We start from the raw sequence: 16,409 nt of genomic DNA on the forward strand, positions 1-16,409 counted from the left end.
AAATAATAAATAATAATAATTAATAAAAATAAAAATAAATCTAATTATTTATATAATAATATTATTATTGTTATTAATTATAAAAAATAAATATATAATTTTTTTTCATATATTTTTAAAAGTAAGAATAAATTTGTAAAGTTATATTTAACACATTTTAAATAAATTAAAAACTTGCACATAACCATCACATGAGTCACAAAATTCAATAAACTTTCTTCACAAATCTATTCTAATATACCACAATCCAAACAACCTCACATTCCTCTCAAATCACTCCAAATCCACTTCCTCAATTCTCCTCTCTCATCTAAACACTATAAGTATTTTTTGAGGTAAAAGTTGCAAGTTAGACTAATCCATCTCTTGTCAATTTCTTCAAAAAAATATATAACAAATTTGTATGATTACATATAAAACACAATTCATCCATCACGACCATTAAAGAATCAACAAATGTTGATTCTTTACCTCACTTTATCATAAAGAATCGCAATGCGTGTGGCACATGAGGAATATTACATCATTCATTCACCATGACCAAAAAAGAATCTAACAAATTTTAATTCTTTGCATCACTCATAAAATTCGCTACACGTCACAACTAACACATGAAAAAGCTTCTTACACATTTATGGAATCAACCAAACTACATCTTATTCTACTTTCAGTTTGTTACACTTCTTTTGTTGTGTATAAAACAACAACCAATATATTGGTTTTATAATAAAAATGTTAAATATATTTTTTTATCCTTATACTTTCACACAAAATTAGTTTTTATATATTTTTTTTCAAACTTTAGATCTTAGAGTAGTTGTAGAAAGAAAATTATTGAAATATGTCACTATCAGTTTTTTTACATGCCAAACGAATTTTCAGTGTGAACTAGGATGTTAATATATCTGGTTAACTCATAATGTGGATGTTATAATATTATAATACAATCAACACTACAAATTCATTTGTTATGTAAAAAAAATACTAGTAAAAATTCATTTCAATAATTTTCTAAATAAAGATATCTAAAATGTTTAAAGTTTAGATTAAAAACAAAAATCAATTTCACATTTTAATACAATTACGAAAGAACATATTTAATCCTACACAAAAATCAATAGAAATACTTTATGACTTCCTAAATAAATATACTCTGCGTTTTTTCTTAAATTATTTAAATATATAAAATAATAAACAGTTACAAAATGATAATTAATTTTTTATCCTTAAAAAAAACAACTTAAGTAACTGTTGCTAGAGATCATAACAAAGAAACCGTCAAATTTTGAAAGATTCCATGTGTGTGTGCTTTATTTGGAATAGTTAGTACCAATTGCATTTATTAATTAAAAAGTTAGACACAAATAATTAATAGATTAATTAAAATGTTAAATTGTTTAGATGTTATTTTATTTTAATTTTTGAAAAAAAAACATTTTTAATTAGAATAATTTGAGATGAAACTTGTAACACTATCCAACCAAGTCAAATGAAAAAAAAAACACCAATTCACTATTTCATGTCAGACATCACAAGTAAATTGAATGGAAACGTTCACATAGAAAATCGATCAAGTCCACTGTATCACAAAAAGAAGGTTATCAATTAATATATATATTTAAAATTATTAATAAAACACCTCAAACTTGATTGAAATTAAAATTTTCAGAATTTCTAATTTGAAACTGTATATTTTTATTCGCAAAAGACTTGTAAATTAACAACAGTTTATAAAAATTCTAGATTAAAATGAAACAAACATTTTTGTGACAGTTTCTCATGAAAAATATTCTAAGAAAGTAATCAGAAATTATTTTGGTACTATTTTTGGTGGAACCTCCACACTGAAGCCAGAATCCCATTGGAAGAGGTTGAAGGCTTTGGCTTCCTAGTTCTTTGGACCTGTAATATAGTACCAAAACACAGTCTTTTAATTTTATTTATTATTTAACATTCAACTAATAAACAATATAGAAGTTGATGAGGGAGATGTGTAGATTATTCCTATTTTCTTTTTAATGTAAGAAAATAAGTGTTTTTAAATTATAGAACTTATTTTTTTTAAGTATATACTAGAAAAAAACGGATTTTTATCATGATGGAGTTATTTTTTTTGCTTTTTACCAAAATGGGGTCCGTTTAAAAAAAATTACAAATTTAGGCAAGTCGTGCCAATACGGCACGACTTCATATACACAAATCGTTCCAATTAGACACGACTCTGCCATGTCATACTGGAGTCGTGCCAACTTGCCACGACTTCTGCCTTATCATACTGAAATTGTGTCAACTTGGCACGACTTATGCCCTGTCATACTGAAGTCGTGTCAACTTGGCACGACTTATGCCCTGTCATACTGAAGTCGTGCCAACTTGGTACGACTTCTGCCACGTCATAATTTTGTTTTTTTATTTTATTTTATTTTTTATATATTGGGTAGTAAGTTATATAATGTTAAAAATTAATTTGATACATAATTTTCTAAGAGTGTTAGTTTTAAGGAACAAAAAATTGGATAATCGTGTATGGATCATGTTTGAATTGAATGAATAAATACATAGATAAAGAAAATGAATGTTCTAAGAGTGTTATGAATGAATAAATACATAGATAAAGAAAATGAATGTTCTAAGAGTGTTATGAATGAATAAATACATAGAAAAAAAAATTATAACGTGGCAGAAGTCGTGCCAAGTTGGCACGACTTCAGTATGACAAGGCAGAAGTCGTGCCAACTTGGCACGACTTCAGTATGACATGACATAAGTCGTGTCTAATTGGGACAATTTGTGCATATGAAGTCGTGCCGAATTGGCACGACTTGCCTAAATTTGTAATTTTTTTTAAACGGACACCATTTTGGTAAAAAGCAAAAAAAAAAACCCTGGTCAAAAACCTAGAAAAAAACATGTTTATATATATATATATATTCACATTTTATTATATTCAAATGTATATAATTTAATAATTTTTATTTATTTTATAAATAATAAATAATTAATTAAAAACTTAGAAGTAATATAATTTGAAAAATATATAATTTAAAAAATATATAATTTTGTAAAAAGAATATTAAAAAATAGATAAATTTATTATCTTAAAATTATTTAATTATTTTGAAATAAAGACAACTTATTCACTTATTTATTTTATTAAATAAACAAATTACTTTTTTATAAAATAAAATTTTCCAATTAAAATATAACACCAAAAAAATTATCAAATGATTATATTTATATATATATTTTAATTATATTTGAAAATTAAAAGAAATTTTTAATAATATATACCTATATATATAAAGGGTATTCTCCATTATAACCGTTTTTTTTTACACAAATATTTTCCGATTCTACCCTTATTTAATAAATCTCATTTTATTAATACAATGGAGTATTTCATCATTGCATATGAATTACTTAAAAAATAAAATTATTTTGTAATTTTTAAATTAATATTAATGTACAGCTTTTATATGACTCCCCCACTCTTCTAGTTCCTTATTTGAAGGCAACAAAGAAAACATACTCTCACAGATTTTCACACCAAATCTCACATATAAAATATAGTAACATTTACTTTTAATCACTGTCTCCACTCTATTTTTTGTTTTTCAATTTCGACTCATCCAAAATTATTTTTGTATGTATATTACATTTCTACCATGGTGAAAATTGAGTAAAAGAGAAAAATGTGGATACACATGCGCATTCCACTAGTATATATAAAGAATATATGTTTAATATTACTATTTTACTCTCAACTATATTTTAAAATTAAAAAGATAAAAATAAAATAAATTATTCAAATATTAAAAGAAACTGTCGTGGAATTACTCAATATTTTTTTAATATAACTAACATTACTAGTATTATTCTTTTTATTAAAATATATATTTTGCTCAGTTTTAAAGAAAATTAATTACTTTAATTACTTTCATTTATTATTTTCAAACTATTTACCTGCCTAAATGATACACATGCCCCAGTTTTCAAACATAGTTTGTCTTTGCAAGAAAGCCAGCTGTGAATTGTTCAATGAAATTGGGAGCAAGTGTAATTTCTTTAAAAATGATTTTAATTTTTTTGAACTACCCTATTCAAGTGCCACCAATATCATCTTCTTATAATTTATATGATAATTTTTATTACAAATTTCAACTAAAGATAATAATATAACTAACATTATTAGTATTATTCTTTCTATTAAAATATATATTTTGCTCAGTTTTAAAGAAAATTAATTACTTTCATTTATTATTTTCAAACATAGTTTGTCTTTGCCAGAAAGCCAGCTGTGAATTGTTCAATGAAATTGGGAGCAAGTGCCCCCACAATAAAAGCAAACAATGAAATTCATAATTGAGTATTAATTTCTTTAAAAATGATTTAAATTTTTATGAACTACCCTATTCAAAGTGCCACCAATATCATCTTCTTATAATTTATATGATAATTTTTATTACAAATTTCAACTAGAGGTAATATTATTTGGTAATATATTACAATTAAAAATCAATTTTAAAAGATTAAGTTAAATTCAAAATAAACTTTTTAATATAATATTAGAATTATTTAAAATATATAATAATATAATAAATTCAAGAAATTATTATAAAATAAATTCTAAATCATTTTAATATTGTTACAATACATTCTAAATAATTTTGATTCATATTTAAAAGTAAATTTTAAATTTACATTAACTTTATAAAACTAACTTAAAGATAATATTTGTATTTATTTATATACTATATAAAAATTGATTTTATCTCTAATTGATGTATAATCTCTAATGTTATTATAAAAATTAATAAATATCTTTTATAAAATAAAATGCATCATGAAAAGAAATATTATTTCGTATTCAAATCTTATAAAAAATATAATTACAAGAAAAGATCCATTAAAAATAATCAGAATGAAAATATTGGCATTTTCACTGTATTTCAGTCAGATAATTTTAAAATCGACCCATTTTTTGAAATTTCAAACAGAGAATAAAAATTTGGAGTAAATTGAATTTTTCTATATTTTTCTTAAATTTTCTCCAAAGTCCTTTTTTTTTTACTTTCTTAATCATTTCAGCAACTTTAAAATGAATATATATGCTGCATTAATATTTCTTAATTATGTTAATTTTTTTATAGCGTTCCTCACTCTATAAGGATTAAAAACTAAGAATATATAATATTATCTAGGATAAAAACAGTAATTTACTGAAAAAAATAAATCAAAACTTATAACTTCAGCACAAATTTTGTTTTCTTTGAAATTTGCTAGTTTGGCTTTTATCTTTAAAACAAGATGAAACAAATCTTACCTTTTTCTTTGGCTTTGAAACCTTTGCCAGTTTAATATCTTCAGCATTATTTTCTAGATACCCCTTTATCTCCTCGTCGTTCATGTTCTCTATCATATCAATCTATGAAACAATCAAAACATTTAGTATGAACAAATATCAAAAGTGTTGACAACTATTTTGAGAATTTAAAGCAAAGTTATATGGTGAAGAAACAAAAAGAATAAAATTTTATATATATATACCCATTTCTTTTTGAGAATTTAGGGCAAAGTGAAGAAATAAAAAAGATATATACACATACCCATTTCTTTTGAGAATTTAAGGCAAAGTTATATGGTGAAGAAACACAAAAGATATGTACATACCCATGACTTAAGGTCTTCTACATCCTTTCTTAAGGCTTCTTCTTCTTCCTCCTTGGATGCAACTTTTTCTTTTTCTCCATCTGCTTTCTTCTTGTTTTTTCCTCCTCCAACAGTATCCATGCTTTTGTTTTAGTATGTTCAACAAAATATAACATTACCCTTACTTAAAGAAAATGGGTCAACCAATTAGATGCTTGACAAGGCCAAGTGCCAGCAAAGAATATGTATAAAATAAACCTAATTACATATTAATGTTAATAAATATATGGTTAAATATGTTTTATCGTTTATGTACTACTCATGTGGAATTGATTTTCGTTCCTAGTTTAAATTTTAGAACTCCTAAGTATTTGTATTAAGGAAACTATTCGGATGAAACTTTTTGTCAGTTTTTTTTATGTGGCAAATAAATTTTGAATGTGAATGATAAGATGTTAAAATATTTCAAATTGACTCATTATTAAAGTAGATGTTAAGATATTTTAATAAAGTGAACATTAAAATTTCATTTATTACTTAAAAAAACATTAAAAAAAGCTTATTTTAATAATTGTTTTTACTACAAAGTACATATGTTATGTCTAAAATTTGAATTAGTGAGAAATATTAAATTCGTCCTATATTTAACCTATATAAAACAATGCATGTGAATCTGATTTGAGAACACAACCATTCTTGGCTTTAAACCAAGTCTAGTTATTGACTGATAAATAAGGATCTATTAGTGGCATAACACTGTTTAATTAGTGTAATTCATTTCAATATTGCCATGAATTTTTCTGATAATTACGAGAGAACCGTGCAATGAACGGAATTTAATTTTATATTTTCCTTTTATTTTAGTGGAATTCCTTATAAAGAAACTAGTATACATAGTCACTTTATAATTTTTTTTCTTTATATTTTAACTTTGAAAAACACCATTTTTCAGTTCTTATTTATGAATGAATTTTGGTTTTAGTTTTACAAAATAAATTTCTTTTACTTTCTTTTTCCAAAATTTAAAGTTATTCCTTTTGTGCTTATCATTTATTATAGGTAAATAAGTAACAGATCTCATTTTTTTTACATATGCTTATTTGTTGATATTATATCATTAAGGAGAAGTATTGCTTTTACCAAAAAAGCTAGTTCCTTTAAGGTAACTTTACTCCAAAGATGCATTAAGTAGTTATCAAGTGTTGAATAATATTAAAGAGAATTTTTTTTAATTTTAGAAATATAAAAAAAACAAAAAAAAATGCCTAAACTCTAAACAAATACCTTTCATCTCCTTTTAGCACAAACCAGTAACACATAAAAAAATAAAGAACCCAAAAATCAACATAATACTCAACAAAATATATAGCAAATGAAACAACATAAATTCCATGGCACTTCCAACACAAGATCTCATATGCCTTTTCAGCCCATAAACACTTACCAAGATCAGCAGCAACATAACAAAATTTGAGAAGCGCCAAAATAATATACATGATTAAGCCAAGCAAGTGGATGCAGTTTTCATATTATTAATTAACAAATTTCAAACATAAAGGAGGGAGGGAGGATTTGTTTGATCAAGTCTGTTCTTTCTTCTATCCCGTTATTCTTTATGTCTTTATTCAAATTGCCTTCCGGGGTGAAAGATAAGTTGGTTAGGATCCAAAGGAATTTTCTTTGGGGGTGGGGTTCTGAAGGAAGGAAGATCGCTTGGGCTTCTTGGGAAAAGGTTTGCAAGCCTCGCGAATTTGGGGGGCTTGGTATCATTGATTTAAATATTTTTAACCTGGTTTTGTTAGGTAAGTGGATCTGGAGGTTGGGTTCAGATAAGGGTGGTCTTTGGAAGGAGATTCTTGTTTCTAAATATGGTGGGTGGAGAAGTTTGAGAGAGGAAATAAAAATTCGTAGGAGCTCTCTTTGGTGGAAAAAATTGAAAGAGGTGTGGGCTTCAGAGGGTTGGGGTAGAAGTTTTGAAGATGGGTTCAAGTGGAAAGTTGGTGATGGAAAGATTATTTCTTTCTGGGAGGATAGTTGGCTAGGTTGTGATGCGCTGAAGAGAGTCTTTCGAAGACTGTTTTCTCTTTGTTCGGCCAAAGATGCAAAGGTGGCTGAGCTTGGGTCTTGGTCTGATGGTGTTTGCGTTTGGCATTTAGCCTGGCGTAGACCTTTTTTCGACTGGGAGAAGCCTATGGTGGATCAGTTGTGTCAGGCTTTACTTGAGGTTAGGATGGATTTGGGAGAGGCGGATAGGCGGGTTTGGAAGGTAGGGGGTCTTCAGACGTTTTCAGTTAACTCTGCCTATTTTCTTGTTATGAGGGATTGTGAGGTGAATTTTTCTCTGGTTTCTAGTAAGTTATGGAGTTGTAAAGCCATACCTTCTGATTTATTTATAGCTTGGACGGTGTTGGAGAATAAGATTGCTACTGAGGTCAATTTGGAAAGGCGAGAGGTGTTGGTTGAAAATTTTTTGTGCTGTCTGTGTGGGAAGGAGGAAGAGTCTCACCGCCATTTGTTTTTCGATTGCAGTTTTGCTTGGCGGGTTTGGTGTTTCTGCTTTAAGTGTTTGGGAGTGTTGTTTGTGTCTCACATTGATCCTATGTCAAACTTTGCTCAGTTCAAGATGAGTCTGTCTTCATATTCGATTAATGATGTGTGGAGTACAATTTGGGTTGGGGTTGTGGGGGAAATCTGGAATCACAGGAATTTTATCATTTTTAATAGGGGTCTGCCTGATGCATCAGAAGTGTGTGCATTAGTGCAAGCAAACGTTTGTTCTTGGATTTCTGTAAAATCTCGTTCTGCCTCATTTTCCTTCTCCAGTTGGTGTTTTGAACCTTTGGAATGTATGATAATGGTTTTTTGATGTATTTTAGGTTTTTTAGTACGGTTAGTGCTTTGGTTTGTTAGTTTGGTGGCTTTAGTTTAGAAGTTGTTTATTGTATCTTTTGTTAAGGGTTGAACCACCCCTGAAGTGGTTCACATTTATTTATTTGTTATTGCTAATAAAAAAAATGTGGGTTCATAATTCAATCAGAAAAAGCAAAATTAAATTTTGACAATTTCGATTTCAACCAATCCCATGTCTTTGCTTTAATTGAGCCATATGAAACACTTCCTCCACATCAATCTTCCCTTATTTAAATACAATCCTATTTTTATGGTTCAAAATACTCTATTACGAGACAATCCACAAACCCTTCCAAACTAGATTTTGTATAAGATTAAGGTTGAGAAGATGAAATTGTTTAAAGTGAGACATTAACTCCATATGTTGAACAAACAAAACACCTAACCATCTATAGCATTTATTCCAAATATCATTTGCTATCACACACCGTACAAACACAAACAGATGTAATAATAGAAATAACCCCTCTTCTATATAAATTAAGACACTCTACAAACAGATGACAATGCTTTTGCTAAATATTTTGAGCGAAAGACAAATAAACTTTGGATAATAATAAAAAACCAAACCATTAGTTATACCTTCCTTAAGGAAAACTTGTTTAATCGTTAACATGTCAGCGTGACCTAAAGTAAAAAATAGTTTGTTTCTATCAAAGATTAGAAGATTTTTTTTATCAGCAATAAGCAATATATACATAAGAATCACTTTAGGGGTGATTCAACCTGTATACAAAAACAAGGATATATCCTTACATCACACACCTTCCTACCAACAATTCAAAACTAGCCCTGCCAAAAAACCACAACCACACATCAACTAAGCGAAACAAGGCAATCCAGAGGAACAACACACCAATCAGAATAAGAGAAACAACCAGAGGAGAATTTAGAAGTAATCCAAGACCAAACCTTCAATTGAGCCAAAGAAAAGATTTCATAATAGTCCAGCACTCCACCTTTGAATAAAATCATGTTCCTGTAACTCCAAATCTCACTAACCACCACAATCGAAATACTCTCTATCCCTAAATTGACCGACTTAGAAACATTACACATCCTGAACCACAAAAAATGAGAGTAAGAATCATGAGGGGTAACCGACAAAATGCTTAACCACTTAAAACAGAGGTTCCACACCAACTAGACTATTCTACAATCAAAAAATAGATGATTAGTCTCTTTCTCTTTTACCCCACATAAACAACAAAGAGCGCTTCCGACCACAATCCCACGTCTAAGTAAATTTGCCATTATTGATAATAGAGTATAATCTTAAAAAGTAATAATGTGAAGATCAAGTTAACTTTTTCTTCTCTTTTGGTGATTTGGTAATAAAAGATGTTGGTGTATGATTTAATAAGATTTTTTGGAATTGTGTAAGGAAGTTATGTTCACCGTAAGTGAAGTTAATTTTAGTATTTATTTTAATTGAGTATTATATATATATATATATATATATATATATTAAAAAATAAATGTAAGGTGAATATAAAATTTAATTTATCGTTGGAAGTTTAAAAGTATATTTTGATAATAAACTTGAATATAATTACATTGTATATGTTAATACGATAATTATTGGTCAATCATAAGTGTAAAATGTAAGGATAAAGGAGTATTTTTGTATTGGTTTTGAGTATATGTTATATGTTTTCTAGTGAAACTATATTCTTTTAGCTAATATCACTCAAGTAATAGATTATAGCTCAAGCAACATTCAAATGGTAAGTCATGAGTATATGCATCGGTTGATATATTTAACTATTAACAGAGACATTCAAATGATAGTTTAAGGTTTGAGCGAGAGAGATGCTACTGTAATTTTCTTTCCTCTAGAGTGAATTATGTCCAAATAACTCAAGGTTGTTTCAAGTAGTGAAAATGGTGCATGAGATTCTTTAATATGTGATATTAATAATTTTGGAATTTGTCGGGTGATCCAACAAGTAGAATCACATCCAAGCCTGGTCGTTGGAGAGATGTAACCAATTCTTCTTCTCTTTAGAATTGTATCACTTTAAGTGATTAAATTCTTCCTAGATTAAGAAAAGAAAGTCATTCAAACGAGAGATAAACTTCTCAAAGAATATTTATATAAGAAAGATGATGATGAACCTTGTAATGCCTTAAATTATTTACTATTATTTATTTTCTGTAATATTTTAAAATTTTAAAATAAAGCTTATAATATAATTTAGAAAGTAACAATATTAAGATATATTAGGATGGGTAAACTTAAAATAATCATAAGTAAATTTACAATTACAATAACTTTTTCAATTCATTTAAAAGCACTTGTCACACTCTTATTTCCACAAAATCTAGATAATATTCACTTCTAAGTTTATACAATTTTATACCCATTAATACACAATTATAAATTCAAAAAGGATGAAATATATTAAAAAAAAACTAAATAGTTTAGGTAATGTGATTCTATTCTCTTTGAACAAATTCTGAATGATGATTGGAGAAAAACTTTCATCACCATACTTTTTCTCTAAATTACCAAAATTGTTTCTATACTTTATACCACAATAGATCTCTATAACTATCCACATTCCACAAATAATAGATTATTGATGGCAGAAAGTTCATACATAGGAAGATTTTTCTACCTCTAGTAGCCCACATATTAAACTTTTCAAAAAAAAAATAATTGTTCCTTTACTTTTGTATCATCACAATCTTCGTTACCACACATAATGACAAGCAACAATCACATTCACAAGTTTGCATGCAACAAGATTAATTGAATATTATTCTTTTAAACAATTACAATTCCATTTCAGTAGCATAACAACGGTATTACCAATATCCCAAAAATTAAAAATAGCCAAATAAACAATACAAAAAATATACACAATCTAATATATTCTTTTCAATTCAATTCAAGCTCAATTCATATATTTACAAACTATTATTTTTGTGTGTGTATATTTACTAACTATAATATAAGTCACCTTTTCTAGAGTTTTTCATCCTTTTGACCATGAATCAAATTAATTAAATACAATAATTATATAAAAATAATACAAAAAATTAAAAAAACAACACAATGCTATAAAACATTAATCCAATAGAGCAATTTTAAATAAAAGCGTGCTTTTTTTAACCTTTTCTGCATAAGTTCAATTTGAATATTTTTAAAGATAAATCTAGGTTTTCATGCCTAATGAATCAATTTCTTGGCTCAAAATTACAAAATTGTACAAAATATATAAAAATAGGGCAACAATACAAAGTTTTGGAAAATTAACCTTAGGATTTAGATTATGAGACGACTCTCATTTCTTCCAAAGAGTCTTGTGGTTGTTCAAGAGTGTAAAAGAAAGCTCAAAATAGTATTCTTCCTATGGAAATTGAGGTGTAAGGAATAATCTAAGAGATAGAAAATTTGAATTAATAAAGGGAAGATGTAGTAGTAGGAAACAACAACAAAGAAGCAAAAGCAAAATTAGAAATAAGAAAACTTACTAACCTAACTCTAGAAATGGAAAACCTTTGCTCTTCCCCTCTATGGTCACGAAAAAAGATAAAAAAAAAATGAAAGATATATTTATAGGAAATGCAAGACAAAAAAAATAAATGAAATAGAAAATAAGTCATGTGTATCTTGATTAAATACACTTGGTTAAATCATCCATAGAGAGAGAGGAGAAAATTAATGTATCACTTAAGTGGTATCAGACCACTCAAGTGAGGAAGTTTTCCTCAAAGTACGACCACTCAAGTAAGATAAACTTACTCAAGATTATCTAACTAAGAGGATGATAATGTTGATGATGAACATGTGATGATATATATTTATATATGTGATTGATGTGATATGTATGGTACGCTTATTGATGATAAAAAGATGAATTCATTTATAAGATAAACACTTTTTGTATGGAAAAATTGTATTAGGAATGAAAAATAAACATGTTCCCACGAGTATTTTCTGAATTCGTCTCGATCTTGACAGAAAATCTCCATATTGACTAAGTACGAGTATGAGTAATACCCGATTTTTTAAATTGGATATGGGAACGAAAATGAGTACGTACATGTATGCCCCATCCCTATATCCATCTCATCCCCGTTCTTAGACATGTCCTCATTTTAAATTATTAAAATATCTTTAGTTTATTAGGTAACTTGAAAAAACTTATATTGATTTTTCTTTTGTTCTTAGTTTCATAACCTATTTCTAGGGTACACATTTGATCATTTTTCCTGTTTTATATAATTTTACCTTTATCCAATTATCCAATTATTATTTGATACTCTGATTTGAGATTTATGCAATTATAATTTCTTTCTTTATATTTAACATTAGAGAAAATAAAATGTATATCTTTTTGACATTATCCTTAATAATGTATGTCATTATTCTTCATTTGATATGATTTTTTCGTAAAAGAATATTTAATTAATATTTGAAATAATAATGAGGCAGAGGATAAGGATAATACAAAAATTTCATATCTGTTCGGATATGAGATGATGATGAAAAAGTGAAATTCACACCGACATGATTTTCATCCCTAATTTATATCTTATGTTGTTATTCATGGTGTAACTCTTTATAAATATGTTATCCCTTATCAATATGTTGTGCTTTATAAATGAGTGACAAAAATATTTAAAATGACATTGTGATCATAAAAGTTAAAATATTAAATACAAAACTTATTAAGTAAAATATATATCTAATGCTTTATCTACTTATATAAATAAGACTTCTAATAGTAAAAGACTTAAAAAAATCCTTATTGCAAGACTTTCTATAAAAAAAATATAAATAACGATCCTAACATAAAAAAATTGAGATTAATTATTATTCAACATACTACTACAAATATTTTAAGATAGAAAGATTATCTTATAATTTATTATATATAATAATATACTATTATACCCTATATATATATATATTAATTAATGACACGTTACATTAATTACCACAAATCCACGTGAACTATAAATTGGTAAACTATTTTAAAAATGTTCACCAGAAAAACAAAACTTCATCCCATTAAGTTTTTAACATTTTTAATTTAAATATATTTGAAACTGATTTTCATATTAACTTTCCAATTTAATAATAATATGCAATGTTATAATCATATATTTATATTTGCAAGTAATTATCTACTTTACTTCTAAAAAAAGTCCTTGTACATAAAAAATAATTAAAATGTATACCCGTCAATGATCTCAGATTTAAATTAACTTTCATAAATGTATAAAATATCAATCTTTATTTAAAAAAAAATATATTCCATTCACTTAAGTGTTTAAGATATTTTAAATTAATTCAATAATAATATTTAGTATTGTTTTTTATATTTAAATAATTAACAATTAAATAAATTTTATTATATCAATATATTACCAGTCTATTTTATTTAAAAATAATTAAATTTAAGTTAATATGTAAATCAACTTTAAATATTGATGATTTTCATTTAAGTTTTAAATTAAAATGATTTAACTGAAAACTATTTAATATAGTGCTAGATCGTTTAACACTAAACAAATGATGATATAGATAAGGCTGAATGACCACAAGTTGTCTCCAAAAAACTCAATAGTAAAATTAGTCAAAGAATGTTCAAAACCTATCCGCAAACTGTAAGATTAACAATAATAATAAAGTCAAAATGAGGGTTTTAAATTATTGTGAAGAAAAGTAAAGTAGATGATAATAATTAGTAAAGAAAGTTGACTTCAAAGCTTTTCCAGCACTAAATTCTTTATCAGTTAATAAATATATCATTCATTTATCATCTAAACATAAATTGATTAACCAAACATGCGACAACAAAATATAACCGAATCTCAATAATGAAACATATGTCCACTAATTTATTCAGTACCTTAATCGTCTCCATACGTCTACTCATAAGGTTTTTGATCTTTTACCACTTGAATCATGTACCCAGGAGATTGTTAAAAAAACTAAACAAGAGTTTAATTAAAGACAAAATTGAATTATCATCATAGGTTCAAAAATAATTCCCAAAACAATAATTAAACTCAAAAAATTAGACATTTAACACAATAAGATTTTGCAGAACAAAACTTTAATTGCACAATGAATTACAACAAAGAAATTAAAGAAAACTAAAGAAATTCTAATGTTCTATTTTATGAACTTATCAGTTTCCAACTTTTTAGAATTTTTATATTTTTTTTTTTGAGTTTTATCGCAAACCCTATTTCTTCGTATATTTATAAAAGATTTGCTTTCAATTTTATGTTTGAGATATTATACATTTTTATTCTCTAATTCTTTAAAATAAAAAATTCCAAAATAAACCAAATTGGATGAATTTTAATTAAAATAGGGAACTTATTCATGCTTATAATTCAACAATATATAATTAAAGGTTTAAAGTGTAAGTAAAACTATGCTCATCGAATATATTTAAAAAAATATAGATATAAAAATATATTAAATTATGATAAAAAGTAAATTAGAAAACAATTGGAAACACTAAAATTATTAAATTATTATAATTCATACGAGTACTATGAAAAAGTTCTTATAACAATAGAAAAATACAAATAATCATTTATATATTTGTTATAATTTTGAATTTTTAAGCATACATTTTTATTTTTAAATACTGAAAATTAATAAATTTATAATTAGTAATATGATCCCATTCCATTTTTACTTTTTAGAAACATTTATACCTTTTTAAATGTTTAATATTTATAATAATTTTAAATTTGAGTTTAATTATTTAATGCTAACAATTCAAACTTTAAATAAAGCATTTACATTTGTTAAAGTTTAAAATTTTAAAAAAATAATTTATAACAACTGTTAAACTTACAATTACTGAATTAAATTTAATTATTCAACATTAACTCTTTCCATGTTAATTAATTACTCTATATTTTCAAATACACCTAGTCACTATATATTGATAGATTAAGTTAAGTTTAATAAAATATATTGATTGAATACATTATCGACTTCTTTATGATTTTTCCGTTTTGGAATTATTTATTTTTGCTTCCACTTGTTTTTCTTTTTTTAAGTTATAAAGTAGACGTTGAATAGTAATTAATTTGTCCCACAAACTTCAATTTAAGTTTAAAGTTCGCTGCCAAATATGAAAAATAACAATAAATGTAATTATTTTAAAAATAATTTATTGACGTTTTCAATAAATATAATATTTTAAAACTAAAACAAAGAAAAAAAATCAATAGCATGTAACCCTTAGAGAGTTGTGCATGATTGGTCACTATTGGAGTAAAAAATTCAAGCAATAACAAAGGGAAAAAGCCTTTCTTCCATCCTCATATTTCCAGTTTTAAAATACTTAGAAATTTGTTTCTTGAACAAAATGATGATTTCTTAAACAATCTAAGTATACAATTTTTTTATTGATCCCAAGAATAAAATGACCCTCTAATTTGAATTCAACAATGTTAATCCATATGTAATCATCAATAATAATTTCACTGCCTTTCAACTTTGTGATGAGTATTGAGAATGTATTGTAATGCACCGATAACTGAGCGATATAGTTTTGGGTCTTAAACAATAGCAAAATAGTTTTGTTGAATATGAGTATACAATAGCATAGGTATAGGTTGAGGCTTATGTTGACATAATTTGGCAAGTGTACTGGTTCAACCGTAATAATTTATCTCAAAAGACGGATATCGAACCCAATAGAAAATATTCTATTAAAATCTTTATGTGTAACATTCACCAAATATTGAAATATGTACAAAGGTCTAGTTCAAGGTATATGAGCATTGTTTGAATAAAATTTGCTTCTAATTTAAATAATAAAAAAGTAAACATAAGAATTCAATTGATAAGATTGAGATTGAAG

The 16,409-nt window shown here is 26.0% G+C and overlaps 1 protein-coding gene across 1 annotated transcript; it reads right to left on the reverse strand.

The window, feature by feature from the left end:
* Nucleotides 1-1,682: 1,682 nt before the first annotated feature.
* On the reverse strand, nt 1,683-5,790 carry LOC137836454 (uncharacterized). The gene is made up of 3 exons (XM_090300957.1): nt 5,671-5,790; nt 5,324-5,425; nt 1,683-1,902 (listed from the first exon to the last, which is right to left on the reverse strand). The coding sequence occupies exons 1-3, from the start codon at nt 5,788-5,790 to the stop codon at nt 1,822-1,824; spliced, it is 303 nt and encodes a 100-aa protein (XP_090157083.1). The 3' UTR covers nt 1,683-1,821.
* Nucleotides 5,791-16,409: the final 10,619 nt, after the last annotated feature.

The sequence above is a fragment of the Phaseolus vulgaris genome, chromosome 4, assembly GCF_051622355.1.
Source record: "Phaseolus vulgaris cultivar YP4 chromosome 4, ASM5162235v1, whole genome shotgun sequence".
Classification (NCBI taxonomy): Eukaryota; Viridiplantae; Streptophyta; class Magnoliopsida; order Fabales; family Fabaceae; genus Phaseolus; species Phaseolus vulgaris.

Coding starts and splice junctions, on each gene's coding strand:
- LOC137836454 (XM_090300957.1), bottom strand. CDS start 5,790: ATGGATACTGTTGGAGGAGGAAAAAACAAGAAGAAAGCAGATGGAGAA. Junction 5,426..5,670: donor TAGAAGACCTTAAGTCATGG/GTATGTACATAT, acceptor ATTGTTTCATAG/ATTGATATGATAGAGAACAT. Junction 1,903..5,323: donor TTTCAAAGCCAAAGAAAAAG/GTAAGATTTGTT, acceptor ACTATATTACAG/GTCCAAAGAACTAGGAAGCC.